Source organism: Amblyomma mixtum, chromosome 3, assembly GCF_055824585.1.
Source record: "Amblyomma mixtum isolate Tamu chromosome 3, ASM5582458v1, whole genome shotgun sequence".
NCBI lineage: Eukaryota > Metazoa > Arthropoda > Arachnida > Ixodida > Ixodidae > Amblyomma > Amblyomma mixtum.
In genome coordinates, this window is record NC_143014.1 from 70,458,480 (window position 1) to 70,479,806 (window position 21,327).

The window sequence follows — 21,327 nt, forward strand, 5'->3', positions numbered from 1 at the left end:
AAACGCATCAGCTACAAACTCTTTTTTTTTTTAACCTAGTGCGCGAATATTGGCTTTGGCGTAAACTACCTGTTTCTAACAGCTCCATGCAGAGAGAACAGGGCGATGGAGCGAGAGAACTTGCGCTGACTGCTGATTAAGTTCGTAGCGAAAGCTTTCTATTACATAGTGGGCGTCCCAGCGAAAGTGAGATATTGTGAAAAAAACTGACGCATTTGCGAGGACGAAGCTGCAGTAGCATTGTTGGCGGTCGCTTGGGTAAAGCAGGCGCATGTTTTAATAGTTGTCCAATTGAGTAGTTCAAGTAACATACTGCCCGTCACGGTGGCGCAGTGGCAACGGTGTTTGCCTGCTGAGCACGAAGTCGTGGTATCGAATCTCGGTTCCCTCGGCCACATATCTCTTGCGCCTAACCGCTATAATGCTTGCGTGCTGTGCAGTGTCAGCGTATGTTAAAGAACCTCAGGTGGTCGAAATCAATCCGAATATCTCCACTACGGCGAATTTCTCTTGTTCCTTTCAGCCCCTCCTTCATCCCTTCTCTCAAGGCATGGTTTAGGTGTCCACCACGCGTGAGAGAACTCGAACGTTTCTCCCCCTCCCCCTTTATTTATACCCATCCAACCATCATCAACACCACCCTCCTAATCCGCTGGAGCTACGCGAAAGCTCCTATTACAGATTTTCGGAGTGCGAAAAGGAACTAATATAGCGTGATTCCTGAAAAGGTGCCTTTATTCTTAAGGTCTCTTCCACGCTCTTTAGGATGCACAAGAAACCTGACTATAATGCTGCGGTCGTTCGCACTCGTTGAGAGCGGCTGCGTCCGTGCGGACTGGAGCGCGACGCGTGTTGACGTGTTCAAAACATGCGCAAGATTATTGTATTTCGCACGCTTTTTGTCAGGGAGCAATAACAACTTTGCAATGCGGCTGCAATTTTCCGATTAGAGATTATAAAGTATCATGAGTTCAGTCAGCGGGAGTCACAAGTTTGTGTAGGTGGCTGCTAGCAATTGCTGTTAAATTTACTCGCGAGCAATCCGAACTTGTTTTTTTTTTTTGCAGCAGCAGCAGCAGCTGCTGTTGAGTCTGCCTTAACGGCTTTCCTTGTTTGCACCAGAAGGTCGCAACAAGAGGTCACAGCATAATCGTAAATTTATTAATGCGGAGCTCAAAGCCTCTTTTTCCACTTGCCGACTTCCCTCAGGCATCCTTCACTCTATCTTGACATGTGTCATTAAACGTTTAATGAGAAATGTCAGCTACCTTTACCGCGCACGTCTGATAGAGGTACCTCCACCCTACGTGCGCGGTTAAGGTTGCCGACATTTCTCACGGCGATATTAACGTTGACATTTACGCACTACAGCCTCTCATTCTCCGTTGCGGACGTGGCGCAGAAATAACGCTTTATAGCCTTGCAGCAATACTTTGCCAATCCTGAACCGCTCAACTTGTGCTACATGCTGTGTTCTTCCAGCTCCCTTGTAGAGTGTTCCATGCTAAGTTGGCTATGTCGCTTTTCGACCTACACACGGGTTTCCTAGATGGCAGAAAGGCTGACCTGTCTCCTGTGTTTTGAAGGCGTACTCGTCTCGTTACGCCACGAGTCTTCCGCTGGATTTGAGCTGAAACCACAGCGGCATCAATTTTAAAGGGCCGGATGTTTTGTCCTCCTATGAGAATAAGGATATCGCACTGCCCGCAGGTGTCGCGATTTTTTTTGTTTTTCAAGAGTTGTCATCATGGCTTCCAGAAGAAGTGTTATGCGACGTCAAAATGGCTCCAAAATGTAGTGAGTTAAAAGCCACCTTTTTTAAAATGCAGCTTGTGACATCTGTAATGTTCATTGGTCAGTGTTATAGTATAGCATGACCACAATCGATATTGACATCATCAGTCAATTTTTTTTTTCGATTACGCACAAAGCGAAATTCCAATATTTTGCGATCTGTTGCTGGCCTGCCCACTTCGACAGTCCACCTCATTGGAGAACACATTGGGTTGGGGTATAATCACTTCACCGGCAAAATGACCTGTGGCGCGGCGACACATATGTCTGTTCCTCAGGGCCGGAGGGAACGTTCGTAGTTCTGAACGATGAGTGACGTTGAGAATTTTTACCGCAGTCATGTAAATACATGACGCTGGACTCGCGGCATTCAAAGATGCGTTACACATTTCAAACTATTCACCAGCTCTCGCTCCGAATCACTACAGGTAAATTCCGACGGGCACATGCTACTCTGTTCACGGACACTTTCGTGTTCGGCGCAAGAAATTGACATGATTTAGTTTATGGTTTATGGTTTATTGGGGTTTAACGTCCCAAAGCAACTAAGGCTATGAGGGACGCCGTAGTGGAGGGCTCCGGAAATTTCGACCACCTGGGGTTCTTTAACGTGCACTGACATCGCACAGCACACGGGCCTCTAGAATTTCGCCTTCATCGAAATTCAGCCGCCGCGGCCGGGATCGAACCCGCGTCTTTCGGGTCAGCAGCCGAGCGCCGTAGCCACTGAGCCACCGCGGCGGGGCCATTATTTAGTTTACATGTCTAGGTCAAGTATTAAAAAAATATATCCAAAATGAAAGCCGCTGCGGTTCCGACCTTGCCACTGCTTTTGGTGTCTGCATTAAATTGTTAGTTCGAATAAGCAACTTATTTTACCAGTAAAAGATAAAGGGAATATGCCTTTCGCTGTTCTGTGCGGAATGAAAGGCTGCGGCGCTCGAAACCCGTATCATTCTGGCGGCGCGCTAGAGGTTCAGCGCGGCCCGCTCAACACTTGGCGCCTCTATGCAGAATCTCGCCCAGAGTTTTCGAGGGGCCGCCTCTTTTTGCAAAAAATCCTTGGCAAAGTTGGTGCTCGCTGTTCTGGCAACATTAGGGCAGCCGTATACTTCTCCATTGAAGAGGATGACCGAAAAAGGAATACGGCACTCCGAACGCTTTTCCAGTGTCACCAGGAGCTGAGTTATCGCCCCTTCCCCTTGCCTTTTCTTACGACATCCTCCCACTCCCGTTGCCCTGCAAAGTGTTGGCCAGATTAGTGAGAGTTCCGTAATACGTATTGTGCTTTGTGGACGGTGAGTGCTTTGCGTAAGCTGGCGCAATATCGGTGACGTAAACTGAGCTTGGATTGTGCGGAAGTTATGTCTGTGTCTGCTTGTAGAGCTCTTTTTTGTAGAGCTCTGCTTGTAGAGCTCTTTGCTTGTAGAGCTCTCCCGGGCCAGTGAACGGAAGGATTCTGACTGTCTTTGCAACGAGTCGCCCTTTCCCACCGGCTACTCGTGGACCGTGTACAGTCGGAACGGCGTTCCTGCGTAGCAAAGCGGCGCTAGTTTACAAACTTCGCTATACTGAGTTCGTATATCCAAACGTTAGGAAGTCGATCAACTCTTATTCCGTTCACCTGTTGTTGCAAATCACGGTTCTTGTGTTTTGTATTTAGCAAAGGAAAAGAAAAGGCTAGTTGTCTCTGGTTTTAGCTTGGGCAATTCTTGAAGAACTCCCAAAAAATATGCTTACCGCACAATGCAGATTTTTAGCTTCGACGCATCAACGAACCATCGGTGTGAAAAGCTGGTAGGGGAAGGGGGGGGGGGGGGGGGGTGCAAAAAACCTCTTTTCCCAACCGGTAGGTACTCACATCTGTCGCATTCGAGACGGATGCTGAAACTGCTAGGCCTCCGTTAGTTACCTTTGTTACTGCAAAACATGGGCATTGCGAATATTTCTATTAGGCTACATGATTAAAAAGACAGCCTACAAGTTACGACCGCGTCTCAGTATTTACATGTATATCCTAATCCCGGACGTATCGTGCATTTGTTCCCTGGATCTGGTGTTCCCCGGTTTTTCAACGCAGCAAATAGTTCAACAATAGCAATAAGTTTTTCGCTCACGCAAATCCCTAGCATCATATGCATCGTCATCATCGTAACTGTTCGTTGATGGCAAGTACAAATGTTAATGTGTGCTAACAGTTATGGTGGTGCAAGGACAACGCTGCAGAACACTTCAAGCTATCATCTGAGCGCCTACTCAGTGTCCACTGCGAAGGAGAATATCGATATTCTAGTTCGCGGTACTCGAGATGGAAATAGGACGTTCCGCGCGACCTCATTGCGCGGAAGGATTTCTCAGAAGCAGGTGCCATTGTCAGTGAGTGTGAGCCAGAGGGGACAGCGAGGGAAAGCGCCCCAGGCCTCATTCACTCTATCTTTCTGTGTGTCATTAGACCGCTACCAGCATTGCGCGGGTAAGGCTGTCGACATTTCTCGCGGGGATAACATTTACTTACTGCAGCATCGCATTCTCCGCCGCAAATTGTACGCAAAAATAATTCTTCAATTTTGCAGCCTCGCAGCGATCCCTGGCAGATCCTGAACCACTTATCTGGTGTATGTTATGTTCCTGCAGCTACCGCGTAGGGCACGGGCCCCATACGGTGTTGTTTTCCGGCCAACACACAAGTTTCTTAAAAGACAGAAAGGATGACCTCGAAACAGCCTCGCTTTAAAGCATGCCGTTGTTCGTCGCGCTCCCTGCACTTCGAAGGCGGTGGTGTAGCCATAATGTTTTCTTTTTTCGGGAATGGAAAGGTCACCTGAGTTCAGCACCTTGGGGAGGGAGTTATGTGGGGAGGCAACTGCGTGTATTTGGTTAAGGCTTTGTACTTTGAAACTGCAGTGCGAAAACGCCACAGCGAAAGCTACTTACGTTATGGGACGTGATTTGTTAAGTCCTTCCCAGTGTGAAACTACGTCCATCTTCAAATCAAATCAGATCAAAGAAAGCTTTGTTGTCTCATTCAAGGAAAATGCGTACAAAATATTTGGACCTATAGCCCAGATGGCAAGTATCTGGTTTAATACAAAACTGGCATCTGAACAACCACGTAGGAAATATGCAAACCAACATTTCAAATGGGGATTGCGGGTGGCTCTACGAGGGCATAGCTTATAAGCTGCATTGAGCTCCGTAAGTCCCATCCACGCGACAAAGCAGCGACCCATGAAGGGGCAGTGATCCGTACAGAGCTGACCGCGTGGCCGCAAGAACGCGACTGTGCCCTTTTCCTGACCTCCATATCGTGGATTACATTCATACAATATTGTGTCGTAGCGCTCACACGAAGGAAGTTTTGATATTTTGGAAGTGCAGGTTGAAGCTAAGGAAGTAAAATTAATGCGTGTCTCTTAATAGAGGAAATGTCTCTGGAAATCGATATAGTTCACATTATATTTGGAAGCCTTATAACGATATAAAGTTTGACATGATGCCTACCAATAGCGTGACTTATTGCAGTGATTACAGTTGTCGGCTTGATCTCGACTCTCGCGCTTCCGCTCGTCATTTATTGGTTTTGTTTTTTTTTCGGGGCAAGGAGTCCGCCGAGTGGCAGTGGCTGCAGAATGAGGTTGACGGCCTTTCCCTTGTGTCCTCTCGCACTGGCGCAGGTGAAGATCTGGTTCCAGAACCGGCGCACAAAGTGGAAAAAGCAGGACGGCATCTCCAACGCCGAGGCGGCCGAGCTGAAAATCGGCGAGAAGGCGGCCAAGGCCAAGGGAACCGCCGCGGCCAAGGCTGCCGGCGAGCAGCCGCTGGGCCTGACCAAGACCGCCGGGGCCAGCAGCCCGCTGCTGCCGGCGGCCGGTAGCAACAGCTCGTCCGCTCTCAGCGTCAACCACCACACATTCTCGGGAACCAGCTCCGCCAAGCCGTCTCCGTGCGGCGTCAGTGATCTCAGCAACCTTTCTTCTTCGGGCGACAGAACTGACGACAGCTCGCAGCACTTCCCGCCCTCGTCCGACCTGGACAAGATGGAGAACGGCACCGCGGCCCTCAGCTCGGACGGCGTGGACGCGGCGTGCAGGGGCTCGCCCGGCGCCGACCAGCGGCCGTTCCGGGAGGCCGCCGAGCTCACGTCCCGGGCCGGCGGTGCGGCGGCCGCCAAGCAGCACGCCGACGGCTTCGGGCTCGCCCCTAGCCCCAGCAGGTCGTCAGTGTTGGTTTGTGACGAGACGGACAAGTTCCAGGACAGCGGCCAGGTGGAACAGTGACCCGCGAGCCGAGACTAGCCTGGCTTGCGCGTGCGGAGTGCTCGCTCTCTGGCAGCAGCAGCTACACGATTGCCTTCTCCGCCCGTGGTACGCTCGCTGGGTCTCCGCTGGCTGGCGACCTCTGACAAACTGCGGGGTGGCGTCCTGCGGGGCGCTGCGCTGCTGGTCTACGTCTTCCCCGGAGCCGCAGGCGAGAGCCCCGCGTCGCGTATCCTGGCCGGGACCGGCCTGTGCGGGCGTCGTGGGGAGGAGCCATCCGGGAGGGCGAGGGAAGCCGCCCAGCTCGCGCCGGAACCGTTGCAATCGCAGATACGATGGCGCCTGGGAAAGTCATTTCTTTTTTCGAAGGCTGTAAAAGGACCATGTGCAAGAGTGTGCCATCAACCATCACGTTTCACCAGCTCAGCTATTTATTTTTTGAAATGTCAACGCGAGAGAAATTTCTTCGGATGTAATCCTGTGAGAAAACACTGCTCCGGCACGAATCGTGCGAACTGACGATGCCATGAGAGACCACACTTTCATGGCTGGAATAGGTGTCACAAGTGTTGGATATACGTTGGTCGTATGGAAGAGGTCCTGCGTGTCATGCTTAACGGCTAATATGCGTTTTCTTGTCATTGATGATCTATTCGCGTTTTCTCAAGTTACATTTTACAACTTTATTTAATCGGTGTGTAAAAGCCACACCGATAGTTTTTTTTTTCTGATCTGTTTCCTGGGTGGACGAAGCTTGTATTCCCCAATTAGAAGGTACACACTGCAGGATGTCACTTTTGACATTATCAAAAAGAATTGCTTTTAACTTTGGAGCTATTTGAAACTCTTTGGAGCTTCCGATGCGATCGCCAGTGTGTGATTGCACAGGATATCCAATAAATATATTTGCTTAATAGTCGTTTCAGATAGAACTGGACATGGAGATACAAGCAGGCTTGTTGTTTGCGGCGTAGTTTTCTTAATTCTTGGCACTGAGTGATTTTACATGGAGCGTCTGCTCTTGTTTTCTATTCATGTTTTTTTGCGACGCATTGCTTTGCTTCGCTTATATGCGAACGATGTCTGTACGCATGCACTGGCGTCAAACGGGCGTCTAACGTTTTGGTGTTTTTGTCTCATATTTTTTCGCTCCCACCGGCAGGTGCTAAGTGGTCATAAGCTAAGTAATGTTGGTAAGCATAAAACTGCCGGATGTTCATCATGTCGTCAAATAGGTTCATGGTCTGTACGTTTATTTTCATTTACATTTATGTGAACAACGAATACAAAAACAAATTTAAGAGTTACGAGATTACAACCAGCAGCCCGTCAAATTTTATTGTCATTATTTTCTTACTTCATTGCGATAGATGTACTTGAATATTGTTAATCCTCTCGGCGGATAAAACAAAAAAAAAGAACAGCAGTTTCATCACTTACGTACGACAACATAGAAAGAAAACAGCTTTCAAGCGGGTGGCCATGCATTTAGTGTACTGTTAAATTGTAAAACGGTACATAATTTGGCACCGACCAACAGAGTTTTGTACCCGTTGTTAACTACCCATCCGAAGTTACATCATTATGCCCCTCCGCACTGCTGGCTTCTAGCAATGCTGATATGCTATGAGGCGAAGTCGCATTCCTGCACACACAGTGACTGACTCGCTTGAAGGAGAAGAGAAACGATGAAGCACTTGCCATCACTGAGACGGACGAAGCTAGACTTCTAAGTGGGAACATATCAGGCAGACAGTATTAGACGCTGTTTCAGTCCTCCTTACGTGGAATACGCTAATGTGCAGACATAGTGCGGCCCATTAGCCACCGCAGCGACGGCCAGTGGGAAGGTTTATGGGTGGAGCATAGCGGCCGTATTAAGCTTTACGCCCTCCCGAATGCAGGTGCTGTAGGCGGTGATAGGAACGCTATTTTATTTTATTATTTGATGTAGTTCTTTCTCTGAAATCAGGCAGCACTTAAAACAACTTTTAGGTTCCCGTTCTTGCTTCACACACACAAAAAAAAAAGCACTGATCCCTGCTAATTCCGATGGAAAATATTCGCGCAGGACGTGATCAGCAGTCGAGAAACTGAAAACTGGCGCAAGCCTAGCTGTTGACGTCTGCGAATAATTTTCAGACCGGCCATGGATATCGTTCTGGGCGAATGCTTGTGGAGTTTGTTCGCGTTTGGTTCGCTTGCGGCAATTTTAGTGTAGTCCAGGGCCACGCTCCTGTAAGCAGCATAAATTTAAGCGCGCAAGTAATACAAGTGTATAGCTTCCGTAAAAGCGCATGAAATGCTTATTAAGCTAAGCACAGCAAGTTTAGCGTTTTTTTTTTCTCTTTTTCTCGCATAAGCCAAACGTTTGTGGGAATGTACGGTTAATTTACTTATTTTTCAACGTCAAACGTTTCGTCAACAAGGAATTTTTTTTGTCTGTTTTCGGAAAAGGGGCTTGCTTGCGTACATCGCCATTCGACTTGCAGTTGTGAGCGAAACAGTGCCACTGTAGCTAATTTCTCTTTTGCTTTCTGTACGTCTTTCCGTCGTCAGTGTAATTGGGTCATCCCATTAGGAACATTACGAAAAATTACTCTAAAACGAAGCAGCAAGCCAAACTAAGGATTGTGAGCGCATCTCACATTTCACTACTTATTTCAACATGCACTTCATCGTGGTCACGCCGCGGTATACAAAATAACAGGTGTCAGTCTCCGTATGCAAGTGCATGCAGTGTCATATTGGCCGCTATTTTTCGTAGGAAGCCGGTGCTATCTGATGAAAGCAACGATGGAAAGCATACTTTGCACGCAGGAAAGTTTCTGACGTCAATTGGGCTGCAAAAAACTTAGCGGTTCGACTTCCTAAGCTGGGCCGGCCGTGGAACTGTTAGTAGCCGACAGCCGTAGTCTGTTAAAACGGCAACGCTTATACTTAGTGATGCTTGTGCTGATTAGTTTTACTGGCACGTGTGCAGTGATTTCACGCGAACTTTGCCCCGAATGGAGGTATCCTGCCTTTCTTTCTTTTTTCCCCACTTTCAGCGCTAGTGTCATCGTTCAATGCATGGAAGTCGAAAGTCATTTGAGGAATTTTCAGGCAAGAGTCGAGAGGGCTGGAAACAGTACACCTTCGCATTTTTCTTGTTCTGTGTGGGCGCACACAGAGATACGTTTTACTTACGTGATACTTAGAGATTTTCAATTAAAAGTAAAAAAAAAATGGAGAAACAGTTGCGCTGTGTGCACACTGCCGCTGTTTCATTTTGCCCGGTCAGAAATTGTGTTTACGGCTGAGTCTGATTTGCCGCTGCAGGGCGATTGATGCTGATCAAGCTTTAATGCTGGTAGAGCGGAACCATGTTGGGCGCACGGTGAAGTAGTGCGTTTTCGGAAAAGCCGCCTATATCGATGTGAGTGAATGACTCTCCGTCATAGTGCGACGCCACCCAAAGTTGGAGTTGAAGGAGCCTGCGTTTTTTTTATCCTCTCTTTTTTCCCTCTAAAAAAAAAAAAAAAAGCGTGGTGTCTGAGATCAAAAGGATCTGTGACTTATCAGTGCGAGATGCAAGGCAAAAAGAAAAAAAAGATCGCGAGAGAATGTTCTCTTAGTTTCAAGACCGGTCTGGCGGAGCTGAGCACTCTGTAAGAGAAGAAGGCACTCTTGTGACCTGCGCGGCAGTTACACTTCCTCGGGTCGCCTCGCTTTCGTCCTCAAAGCGAGGCACCTAGAGATCCACAGGGTATTTACACGCGACTGATGCTAGCCGCATTGCACGCGTTTACGACAAACGGAAACGATGCACAGGATAACAACCGTATAGGGCAAGCTCTCGGACAAAATAGGCTTGAGGCGTGCTGCGCACGACAGAACCCCAAGAGGGTCTTTCCTCATGATAATGAGCTCCTGATTTTCACCGTTAAAAGAAGCTTCTTTTCGTTGCAAATCTTTTCTTTTTTTTCCCCTTCCAGTCATGAATGGTTTTATCGTGGTGTAACAACGAGCCTATCGATGGGCCTATTTGCCTCTTTTTATACACAACGAAACATTGTTCCGAGCTGAGATCGTTGTTTTGTGTTTCATTTGGCATCTACTTTTTGCCATTTTGTAGGTGTGAAGCACTGCACGGTAGACTGTGTATTAAGTTAACTTCAGGGCATTGGCAAATCAAGAGAACTTTGCATGACGAATGGTGCAGACACACACACACAGAAACGCATATTTATGCTGACATCTCATAATTACATGCACTGGAGCCTACAGAGGCGGCTTCGCAGTCAACAAGCCTTTTCGTGCTCACTCTCGGCTTCTTGTGTCTGCGTTTGAGAGCTAGCGCTGTTTGTATCGTACTCTTACTGGTTTCCCATGTGCTGTGAGGACAGTGTTTACAAACGGGTAACGAGTGTTAGCCCTGTTGCATTTTGCGCTATCTTCAGGCTGCCAGGCGGCATCCTGGAGCAGTTTACTGATCTCTGAAGTTAAGATCAGAGAAGTTATGAAGTCATTAAGCGACATAATTTGCCAGGCCAGTATCCTACCGTTTATTCGCGTTAAGTTGGTCCTTGTTTTGAAAAGGGCGTCCATGCCAAGCATCGCATTCTCGGACATTCATCGGGAATGTCCACTGCTTATTTATTTCCAGATGTGACAAATATATAAATATGTAAATAAGTAATATACGAAGTGTACAATGCGCCGGAAGAAGCATCGAGATGAGTGTTGTTAGTCGAGCTTATTTTTTTACTACTGCTGTGTAGCAAGCGAGGAATTACAGTCCACTGCGAGTGCAGCGCTGTTGGCTCGCGTTCGTCCCGCATGCGGTGGATTCGGCTCGAGGACGCACTGTGAAGCCCTGCGAACATTCTCGTTCGTGAAGTACGAAAAAAAAAAAGAGGCAGGCGGGGGAACGCTCCGGCCGAACGCTTGTCTGCCCCGGAGGCAGTAAGTTTATATTGCCCGAAGGAGGAAATAAATTAGAAAAAAAAAGTCATGGCGTGCGAAGGAAACACATTCCCGACGAGGGGTAAGCAGCGACGAGCTTGCGCGTAATGAGCTTGGTTTTAACGTCATTATAATTAACGCGACTGCACTCACTCGAACTTTGATCTCTGTATAGGTTGAAATGCCACTTTATATATTGAAATTAACAATGCGACAACTGGGGATAGTTGGTATTCCACAGCCATAGTACAAATGCGCTGAGTATTACAACACGAGACAAGGCTGGACGAAGCGCTTCGTCCAGCCTGGCCTCGTGTTGTAATACTGAGCGAATTTGTACTACAGATATTGAAAGTTTTTCTTTCTTTTTTTTTCCTGGTTAAACTGCCGTATGCACCAGTAGTGCATCAAAATAAACAAATACGCTCTGATATCTCATCACTGCGACTGAACTAAGAGCTGGGATTCAGTTAGAAAACTAGCTAAGCAGTCCTTTTCTTTCTTTAGAGCAGTTTCGACTCACTGAATTCATGTAAAAGTTGCCTGTAGTCGTTAAAAGCCAGCGTCGACCGTTGAGGTCACCTGCGGCCGCCTTCAAAAAAGAATTTTGCAGTCCAATGTGTTCTGGGGAATGACACAAAGCGGAGAAAATTTCTCTTAAGGCAGTAATTACTCATTAGCATTAACTTGAGCACACCTAAACGGTTACGAAGCAAAGCATACAGTTTTCTCGGAAACTTCGCAGTTGAAGATAGTCTCGTCCTAGTCCGGAGCTCGAACTCCGGCCCACCGCCTGTCTGGCGAAGTCGCTCCACCAACTAAGTGAGCCAGGACGGCTAGAAGTTGACAGGGCGAGGTCGAACAAAGATAAGCTCCATAGCTTTCCTTTGCAGCCGCATGGCTACGCTCAGGTGTATGTTGATCAGTTGTTACGCCCATAATTACAATATTTAAATATATACATCCACTCCACCCGGTTTCTGCCAAGTTACGCTTGAATCGAATTGATCTCTGTCGCAAACAAACCCGGTGAGTTAGGAACACGCGCTTTAGCGCCTTCCGGTGTCAACTCCTTCCGCTGCTCAGTAGTGCGTCCGACATCAGCCGGCTTTCGCTTGGGCTAGGACAGGGGCATGAGTATTGAGAGTAAGTTTGGTTTTATCTGTTCTTATTTCTTGTGGTATAAATTGTGGTTCCTCTCAGTAAAGCAGATCAGGAACGGAAATACGCTCCTGACAGTTAATGTCACTCACTCTTACCTCACAGACAGTATAATGGAGGCTGCGTTTTTCTTCTGTTTTCTTTTGACGACAACAGCATATTGTGGTGCGTGCCACGCATGCCAAGAAATGAAGGCTGAGTACTATGTGTCGCCAGTAGTGCTACGTCGCTAGAGCCTTATGCATCTGATACGTACTCAAGACTCTTCGTTTTTTCTGGAACTTAGCGATAATCTTAGTGATTTCATTTAGGCAAATCTGACTGTTATCTTTGTGAATTGTGCAATATTTTACTACGCTGTTTTCGCTTATCTAAAAACTCTTTATATATCTTTGTCTTGCCTTTTGCTTTGTTTGCTTTTTTTGCCATAGCATGTACCCAAGAAAGCAAATGCGCGTACGTTTGCGTGCTATAAGTAGGATGTTTTATGAATTAAGAGTGAGCAGTGATGAGTAGAAACCATCTTTGGTTCGTTCAGTTCCCACCAAGCCACGATGCTAGCCATGATGCACAGATTAGCATACGTCAACACTCGTGTGAAGTAGCGGTCCGTAAGTGGAAGCTGTGGCTATTCTGCTGTAGGAAACAAGTTATTTATACCTCGAAATCTACACCGGGTGGTATGAGAGAGAATATCAGTGCCGAAGGGCAAAAATTAACCTTCTCTTTGCTGCATTATTTCAAGTCCAGTGTGCTGTAGGTGCTGTTACAAAAAGGCGGCAGCCCCGTGCGAAAACTATACAATCGGCCTTAAAATTCCGCCGTCAAATGAGAAACCGAGAGGGCTGCAAAGTAGCGCCGAGGCACGATCTCTGTACCCTGTAACGGACCGGAGAGCACCGGGCCGTACGACACTCTTGCCATTTAATGGAAAAGTGCGATGCTTGAAAGCATCGAGCTACTACAAAAAGGCGTGCAAAAGTCGACTGAATCCTTCTTCAGTCCTTCGACAAAGCAACACCACAGGCGAGCTGTGTCGTGAACGAGTACTCAACGTCGAGGCTGCACGCCACGTTTAATTTTCTTTGCGCTTTTCACATTGTCAGTACTAGATACCAGCATTTGTTCATAAACGTTTATTTTGCTCACAAGGATTACCAGAAATTTCTAAAAGGCTGACATGTAAGGCACAACACTACCCCATCGACGGAAACGTAATTTTAATGTTTGCTACTTAATCGTCAAGTTTCACACAAGAATGTTTCTTGTCTTGAAGCATGAAACAAATGATATTTTGGTGCTCGTAGCTTGCTTCGTTATAACATAGGAATGTCGCGCACTGACTTCCTGCGACTGCGAATTATTGTGCAGTTCACGGTTACGGTGATGATGGCAAAACACGACAAAGTAGATATTCTCTCAGTTTGCGTGAAAATTTGAGTGCACAATTGTTTAACAGATAAAAGAGAATGCGCAAGACTGAGGGTTAGAAGAAGAAACCGTCGTGTTTAATAAAAGTGGTCACTAAGTCGAAGTTACCTCAATATAGATTGTGATTGTGATATAGATTTCGCTTTGAATTACGGCACGCACGTTTCTCTTTTTTACGAAGCCGCGTTTTGGAATGCAGTGTGAAAAAGTATCGCTACATGTACTTTATTTTTTTTCTCCAAGAGAAACTACAGGAGTGACATGTTACATAACGGGAAGAATTGCCTGGCTTTGGTCTCCAGAGTGCCCCTAACTTTTTGTCCTTTGTACTCGCGAGCTTGAGGGCGCGGTCCGTCGCGATCGGTGCTAAACTGATTGCGCGCAACTTGGCGCAGTTCTACTCTCACGGGAATGGTGTAGACCGTTGTGGACTCGGAAAAAAAGATTCACAGCCAAACTACTACGGAGTTCTAGTCATTGTAAGAGACGCCCTTGGCGTTCTTCAGCGCCAAAGAAGCCTAGTGTGTCCAGAGCACTACCTCGGCTTAACGGAACAGCATCGAGTTCGATGAGTCCAGCAAAGCATTCGCTGTAGTGTTCTACTTGTGCAATGATCCTGTGTCTTTGCATGCAGTCCATACTTCATAGTCTTACGTCCTGCAGATTGCTACTCTGGAGTAGTTTTGGCTACGCTGGAAGTCCTTTTAGACATGTGAACACCGCGTCCACGTTGTTCCATACAGCACTTTAGTGTTGTTTTCTTTTTCTTGTATAATTGTGCCATTTTCATGGTGAGAACTTGGAAGCGGAGCGAAACGAGTGGCTTGTGCTGTCTCCGTGCGCGAAAGGCACGGAGGGTGTAAGTAGAGTGTGAATGCGTAGATATAAAACTGCTGTTGAAATGAAGAAACCAGTGCTCGACTCATTTTCTTCCTCTTTCAAACGCCACGCAGACTCTCGGACGCCTTGGCAGCGGAAGATATACCCTTACAAAAAAGTTTTAAACAGTCTATAGAATGTCTGTAGACTTCTGTCTATAAAGTCTATAGACTATCTATAGACAGAAGTCTATAGGCAATACAAATGACAAAGTCGATCCCGGCCGCGGCTGCTAGATTTTCTTTGGAGGAGAAATTCTAGAGGCCTGTGTACTGTGCGATGTCAGTGCACGTTAAAGAACCCCAGGTGGCCGAAGTTTCCGGAGCCCTCCACTACGGCGTCTCTCATAGCCTTAGTCGCTTTGGGACGTTAAACCCCATAAACCAACCAAACCAACAAATGACAAAGGCAGTCTATAGAGTGTCTATAGACTTCTGTTTATAAAGTCTATAGACTATCCATAGACTATCTATAGACAGAAGTCTATAGGCAATACAAATGACATATACAGTCTATAGACAATATATAGATTTATGACTATACACTTTTAGTAGACTTTTGTCTGTAGACTATCAATAGACAAAAAGCAATATCTATAGGAAGTCAATAGAGTCAATAAGAAGTCTATAGACTGTCTATAGACCATTTTTATAATGGTACGTCCAAGTGTTGTAAGACGCGAGGAGGTGAAACATTTCTCTACGACCCATCGTTGTGTCTCAGTGACGCTGTTGCTGCTGAGCACAAGGCAAGGACGAAGATTGGAATCCCGGCCGCCCATTTCTGCACAACGGGAGCTTTAACCCTATCACATTAATAACATATCAAATGCCAAAGGAATCAATGGAAACCAAATTTACCGCTTTGCGCAAAATAGTCGAGACCGCGCAAAATAAGTTTTGAAGTCTTAATACCGCCCACTTAAGACAGCCATGACATTTCGAATAAAGAATGAAGCAAATAAGAACAATCGGTTAAAGCGCGAACTACTTCATACATTTCTAATGATGTCGAGAAAGTAAAAGTGGTGATAACAGAATCCTGCAGTACAAAAAAAAAAAAAAAAAAGGTTCTTACGTAGCAACGCAAGACAGTTGGCTTAGAGGCACACTGTATTGTTAGGGCTGCGCATGAATTTCGTCCACTTGGGAATATTTAATGTGCGCCGGAATCTCGGTCAATGGGCGCTTTTGCATAGCGCCACCGGGATCGACACCGCGAATTCGTGCTCACCAGCCCCGCATCCATCAGGGAGGATGGTTAAAACGTACTGCGTTACTTCACCTATCAAACCAAGAATAAGAACCAGTGCTGTAGAAATAATTCCTCCGTTCAACGTCACGGAGCAAGTAAACGGCCGAGGCGTCCTCAGGGATTTTTCAAACGTGTATCTGCTCCGACTTTGTGTCTCGACGTGCAAACGCCGTGACCCATTTGCTGCTATACATGTCCGCAGCGCCCTTAACCGAAGACACGGTCACGATGCTGGCGGTGAAATTAATGCGCTCTTCGATAAATCTGCAACATCGGTAAACGAAGACTACAGAAATATGAGGCTTTTTTTTTATATATACGCAGGATGCATTCCTCAACCACAATCTTGCCAGTCATAGTGGTGACATGTCACGGACACAAAGCTGAAAATCCAAGGGGTGTAACTGCGCTACGAAGAAAAGGCACAGAACATGTCCATTTTAGAAGTAGTGTGATTATGACGACTGCAAGAACACACTTCAGTCATATTTACCATAGCGCCCCTACAACAATGTACATCTGTTTGTAGAACTATTTTTGCAACAAATATTTCAAATAGGCTACTGCGACAGCTGGGTGATATGTGAAGAAATGTGTGCTTCATCGATCACTTAGGCAGAGATCTAGGCATGGTACGAAGATGCGTGTATGTTACCGGTCTTTGAAACACTTTGTGAAGGAATGAAGGACTGCAAGAACAAGGCAAAAAAGGGATGACACGATGCCATGTTTTTAGGCGGCCATCATGCATCGACGCTCAAGGTAAAAAGAGGTGAGTACAGGTGAGTGTGAATTTGTTCTGTAGGAATGGAAACCGTGCCTTTGTAGGTGTCTTTGCGCTTTGAAAGTGCCATTTTCCGGAATTTTTTTTTTCGTTCGCACTGAGGGGCGAGCGCCTGATTAGCATCAGAAAGCTGCCCGCGTCATGACTTCGCTTTCCGAAAGAAGGTGGAAACAAAAGAACGAAAATAAGGAGAAAGGCAGTGGCTATAACTTCGGGATTAACAAAAATGTACAACAAAGAAAGGCTGTGTCACTAACTACTCGGTTACTCATTTCGCCGCAAACCGAACTTCCTTAATTTAAAACCGCCGCTTTATCAGTGCATGCCCCCTTTCCTCTCCCAGCCTAAAAAAAAAAAAAAAGTAATTTGCAGGTGAAGGAAGCCCATTTCTGCGTCCGGGATCTCCGAGCGAAGTTTGTTCAGTCGTCTGGCGTGGAGGCTGCACCCGTCGACATTTCTGCGCCCGGAGCGGCGGCGGCCCCTCGGCGACAGCAAGCCCGGACGCGGCCCATTGCGAGCGGCGTGCCGGCTATCGACAAGTGGCAACTCGGGCGTCATCCTCGGTAGACAGAGGGCGAAGCGGGGGACGGTGCGGCACGCTCGAGCTGGCCGGGCAGGGGGCGACCAGCAGACGCACGCACGCACGCGGCGCGTCCGTGCAACAGCAGCAGCAGCAAAGCCCGGCGACGCTGCTGTCACGGGCGCCGCCGGCGGCAGCCATGGCCGCCTGGCGCTGACAGGGCTGCTGCCCCCCTTGGCGCGCCGGCCTAGTGGGGAAGGCCTCGGTGCGCGGGCCGCCCTTTCCGTGTTCGGCTCTTCTTCCTCCCGACGCGGCGGCGGCCGCAAAAGCAGCAAGCGCACGACACAAACAGCTCTCCGATAGGGAGCCGGCCCCCGTCTCGCCGGATGCCGCCGGTAGAATGCGCGCCGACCTGTTCCCCGCCGCTTAATGCTCGCCCACGGGCCGCCAGCGCGACTGTCCGGCGCGCCTCTGTTGTGCGCCAGCTATATTCCGCCCAATCAGGCTCATCTTGCGCCCTGGGCACACGCACACACGCACAGGTGTGCGCGGGCGCCTCGGGCGAACGCTGGTCCGTCGCGGCAATTGCTCGCGATGATTACGGGGGTGCCATTCATGAAGTTTAGGCTCCTGGCTGCAACTTTTTTTATTATGCGAAGGAATCGAACTAAAGGTACAGTCACAGGAAAGTTTGCAATGCCCTTTTCCCAGGAACACATCGCGTCTCGGGCACCAGGGGTGATGCACTCACTTCCTCCACCGCTGCACTAGTTCGTCGAAGAATTAGAGCAGAATTTTTGCCTCATCCACTGTGCGGCCCACATCTCGTGCAGTCGGAGCTCTGACTGTCTTCGTGAAAGGAAAAAAAAAAAAACCCGAAGGATTCGCGCTTCACGACCTACAACGAGGTCAAGAAGGAAAGGCGCCGCTGAGGTCAACAACTGCCCTCATGCTTCTGCGTGTAGAAGTCAGTCCACTGCTGATGGAAGTGGATCACCCCTGGTGACGAATATATTGGAAAGCGATGCGCTGCTGCGAAAGACCGCCTTCGATGTTTTAATTTCGATGCCACATCTTTCAATTCAATTTCTGAATAGCAAAGTTACAGCCAAGGAATAGAAACTTATTGAACATCCCTCGTGGGGTAAGTCTGGAACCCAGAGTATCCAAAGTGAAAACTTAGCAAATATCTTTGCTGTCGCAATGTTCACAGGCATTCAGGTTGAAAGGTTATTATAACGTCACGTGAAGAGCTGTGTGAATGATTCCTATGCTGACCTCTTTAAGACAAGATCGCACCAAACTGCGAATAACATCTCAGAGGGACAATATTGCGCTTCGTGTGGCACAATGAATACAGCCGCTCTATAACTGCTGGATATACAGGGTGTCCCAGCTAACTTTAGCCAGGGCTTGAAAATATGCCGCGGCACTCTAAAACGACGTGACCAAATAATTCATATTGCTGGCGACTGTACGGAGCAAGTCACTCTTTTTTTTTTGTATTGTGCTTAATCGCTTAAGTTGAGAATAATTAACCAACTTCACAAGCAACGAAGACAGGCGAAAAATTACAGTGATAAAGTTGTAGAACGGTCCACGAAATGTCCGATTAAACCGTTTCTGACTTTCTATCTATGACGTGTTAGGTTTTTTCCCCTTCATTGCAGATGGCCGCGAAATACAAAAAAAAAAAAGAAATACCACTTGACATGTCCGCTTGCGCGCCGCGATTGCAGTGCTCTCAAACGTTCCGCCTACAAACGAACAGATCGTTTAGCCGGGTGTGCTGCCGCTTAAAAGGTGACAGGGCAGAGAGGCAGGCGCTGGCTGTGCGATTTACGCGAGCGCAATCGATAAGGGATGCTTCTGCTTATCGCTATCATGAACCCGCGTGGGAAGCATACCGCTGGCGGGAATCCCACCGCCAGCTGTTGCGTCGCTGCCCTGTCGCCTTTTAAGCGGCAGCACACCGGGCTCAATGATCCGTTCTTTCGTACGCAGAACGTTTGAGAACTTAGAGCAGAACGTTGGGCCAGTTGGTGTAGCGACATAGTCACGAAAACTTTGCGCAGATTAACACAAGACGGAGGGTGGTGGTGGTGGAAAACATTTATTTACAGATAAACTTCGGGAGGTGAGGTATGAGCTGACCCAAAGGGGGCCAGCCCTCACAAGTACTAGGTGGAGGTCCCTAGTTCGGGACCCCAGTGGCGTCGGCCGCTGCCCGGGCTCGCGCGACCAGGGCCCGTTGGGCCTGCAGGTCAGAGCAGCCGAGCAGGGTCGCCTCCCAGTCCTCCCGGGTTGGGTTGGGGTGAGGGGGGACAGCAGGGTTGGAGGGGCAGGCCCACACCATGTGGTAGAAGACCGAAGACTTCTCCGCACAGTGCGGACAGCTGCCAGAGAAAGAAGGGTCAAAGTGTTTTAGAGCTGCCGGGCACAGCAAAGTATTTGTATATAGGCGAAGCAGAAGCCGCTCCTCCGCCTTTGAGAGACCTTTACACGGGCGGGGATAAAGACTATGGCCAGATTGATAAAGTAAAGAAATGTCTTTAAACGAGTAAGCTGGAGTGAATTCGAGTTCCTGATCGTCGGGGTCGGAGGGGAATGTCCGGTGAGAGAGCGCGCGGGCGGCGGCGTCAGCTGCCTCATTTCCCTCAAGGCCCATGTGAGCAGGAGCCCAAACGATACGCCGGTGAGCGGGGTCCCCGGTATAGACGCTGTTTTGGAGAATGCGGTAGGCTAGATACGGTACCCAGCCCTGCTCGACGTTCCAACATGCCCCTCGCGAGTCGGAAATAATTGTTTTTGAATTGGAATGAGATGCAGCCAACGCAATGGCGACCTCCTCCGCGTGTGTTATGTCACGGGCTCGGAAAGTAAGGCCGTTCACTGTTTTGGATTCGTGGACGACTGCGGCCGTGAACCATCCCCCATGGTGGGGGCCGGAGGCATCCACGTAGAATACGCCGGGTTTCGATCCATAGTGGCGGGCCAGGGCTTCCGCCCGCGCCAGGCGCCGGCCATTATGGTCCTCACGGTTCATGTTCGCGGGAAGAGGGCGCACGTGGAGGGCGCATCTCCACTGGGATGGAATACGTACGCGCTCTTCCATGAGAGTGGTGTGTTGGATGTGTAGTCGGCCAAGAAGGCGGCGACCCGACGATGTCTTCGAGAGACGTGTGTATTGGTTGGTCAAGTGAGCTTCCCGGAGCTCCCGAAATGTGTTCACCATGCCCAGCCCCAGGAGGCGCTTGTTGGAGGTGGTCACGGGGAGGTCCAGAGCCCGCTTAATAATTTTGCGGAGGATGACTTCGAGTGAATCCTCGTCTTGCTTCCGCAGGTGGAGGTATGTAGTCGAATATAGAATTCGACTGGTTACAAATGCATGCGCCAGCCGCAAGGCGTCCTTACATCGTAACCCCCCGCGCTTGTTAGAAACCCGGCGGAATAAGCGGCCCACCTGGTCCCCCACCTGACGGAGTTTGGCCAATGTTGTTTCTGACCGTCTGTCTTGATGTATAAAGAGCCCCAGTACCCGGACTTCGATTTTTTTCAGGGATTGCACCTGTCTCAAGAGACAATGGAATTTTGGCTGTGCACTTTGGTGATGGGCGTATGTGCACAAATTCAGACTTTTGGGTGGTGGAGCATTGGAGGCCGCAGCGGCGAGCATAACGGTCCACTATGGTCGCCGCCTCCTGCAGGTTGGCCTCAATGTCTCCAAGGCAACCCTGTGTGGTCCACAGGGTGATGTCATCGGCGTACAGCGCATGCTGTACACCGGTGACAGCGCCCAGCTGGGCCTGTAGGCGCATCATAGCCAGATTGAATAAAAGGGGAGAGAGCACCGCGCTCTGTGGTGTACCCCTGGTTCCTAAATGAAAAGGGCCATGTTCCTTATCCTGGATTCGAATGTAAGATTGTCTGTCTGTCAAAAATTGCCGAATGTATTGAAAGGCGTTTCTGCCGCAGTTAGTTTGAGAGAGGTGGGTGAGAATGATCTCGTGGGTAACGTTGTCGAATGCTCCCTTCAAATCCAAGGCGAGTACGACCTTGTCATTGTGAGCGCATTCGACGGGGTCGAGGACAGCCCGATTGAGTTGTAGAAACACGCACACACACGCGAGCAAGCGCGGATTACACGTGGTATTTTCTTTTGGTATTTCGCGGACATCATAAGTGAGCGAAAAAAACTAATATGTAATAGATGGAAAGTTAAAAATTATTCAGTCGGACATTTTGCGGACCGTTCTACAACTTTCTCATTGGATTTGTTCTCCTATACCCATTGCTTGCGA

The 21,327-nt window shown here is 48.4% G+C and overlaps 1 protein-coding gene across 1 annotated transcript in view; it reads left to right on the plus strand.

The window, feature by feature from the left end:
* The window catches only part of LOC149350536 (uncharacterized), a 197,311-nt gene extending 182,812 nt beyond the window's left edge, over positions 1–14,499 (plus strand). The window contains exon 3 of the mRNA XM_089579580.1: positions 5,469–14,499. Coding sequence (XP_089435706.1) covers positions 5,469–6,071 — 603 coding nt within the window. The 3' untranslated portion in view covers positions 6,072–14,499. The remainder of the gene's footprint in view (positions 1–5,468) is intronic.
* The last annotated feature ends 6,828 nt before the right edge of the window (positions 14,500–21,327 follow it).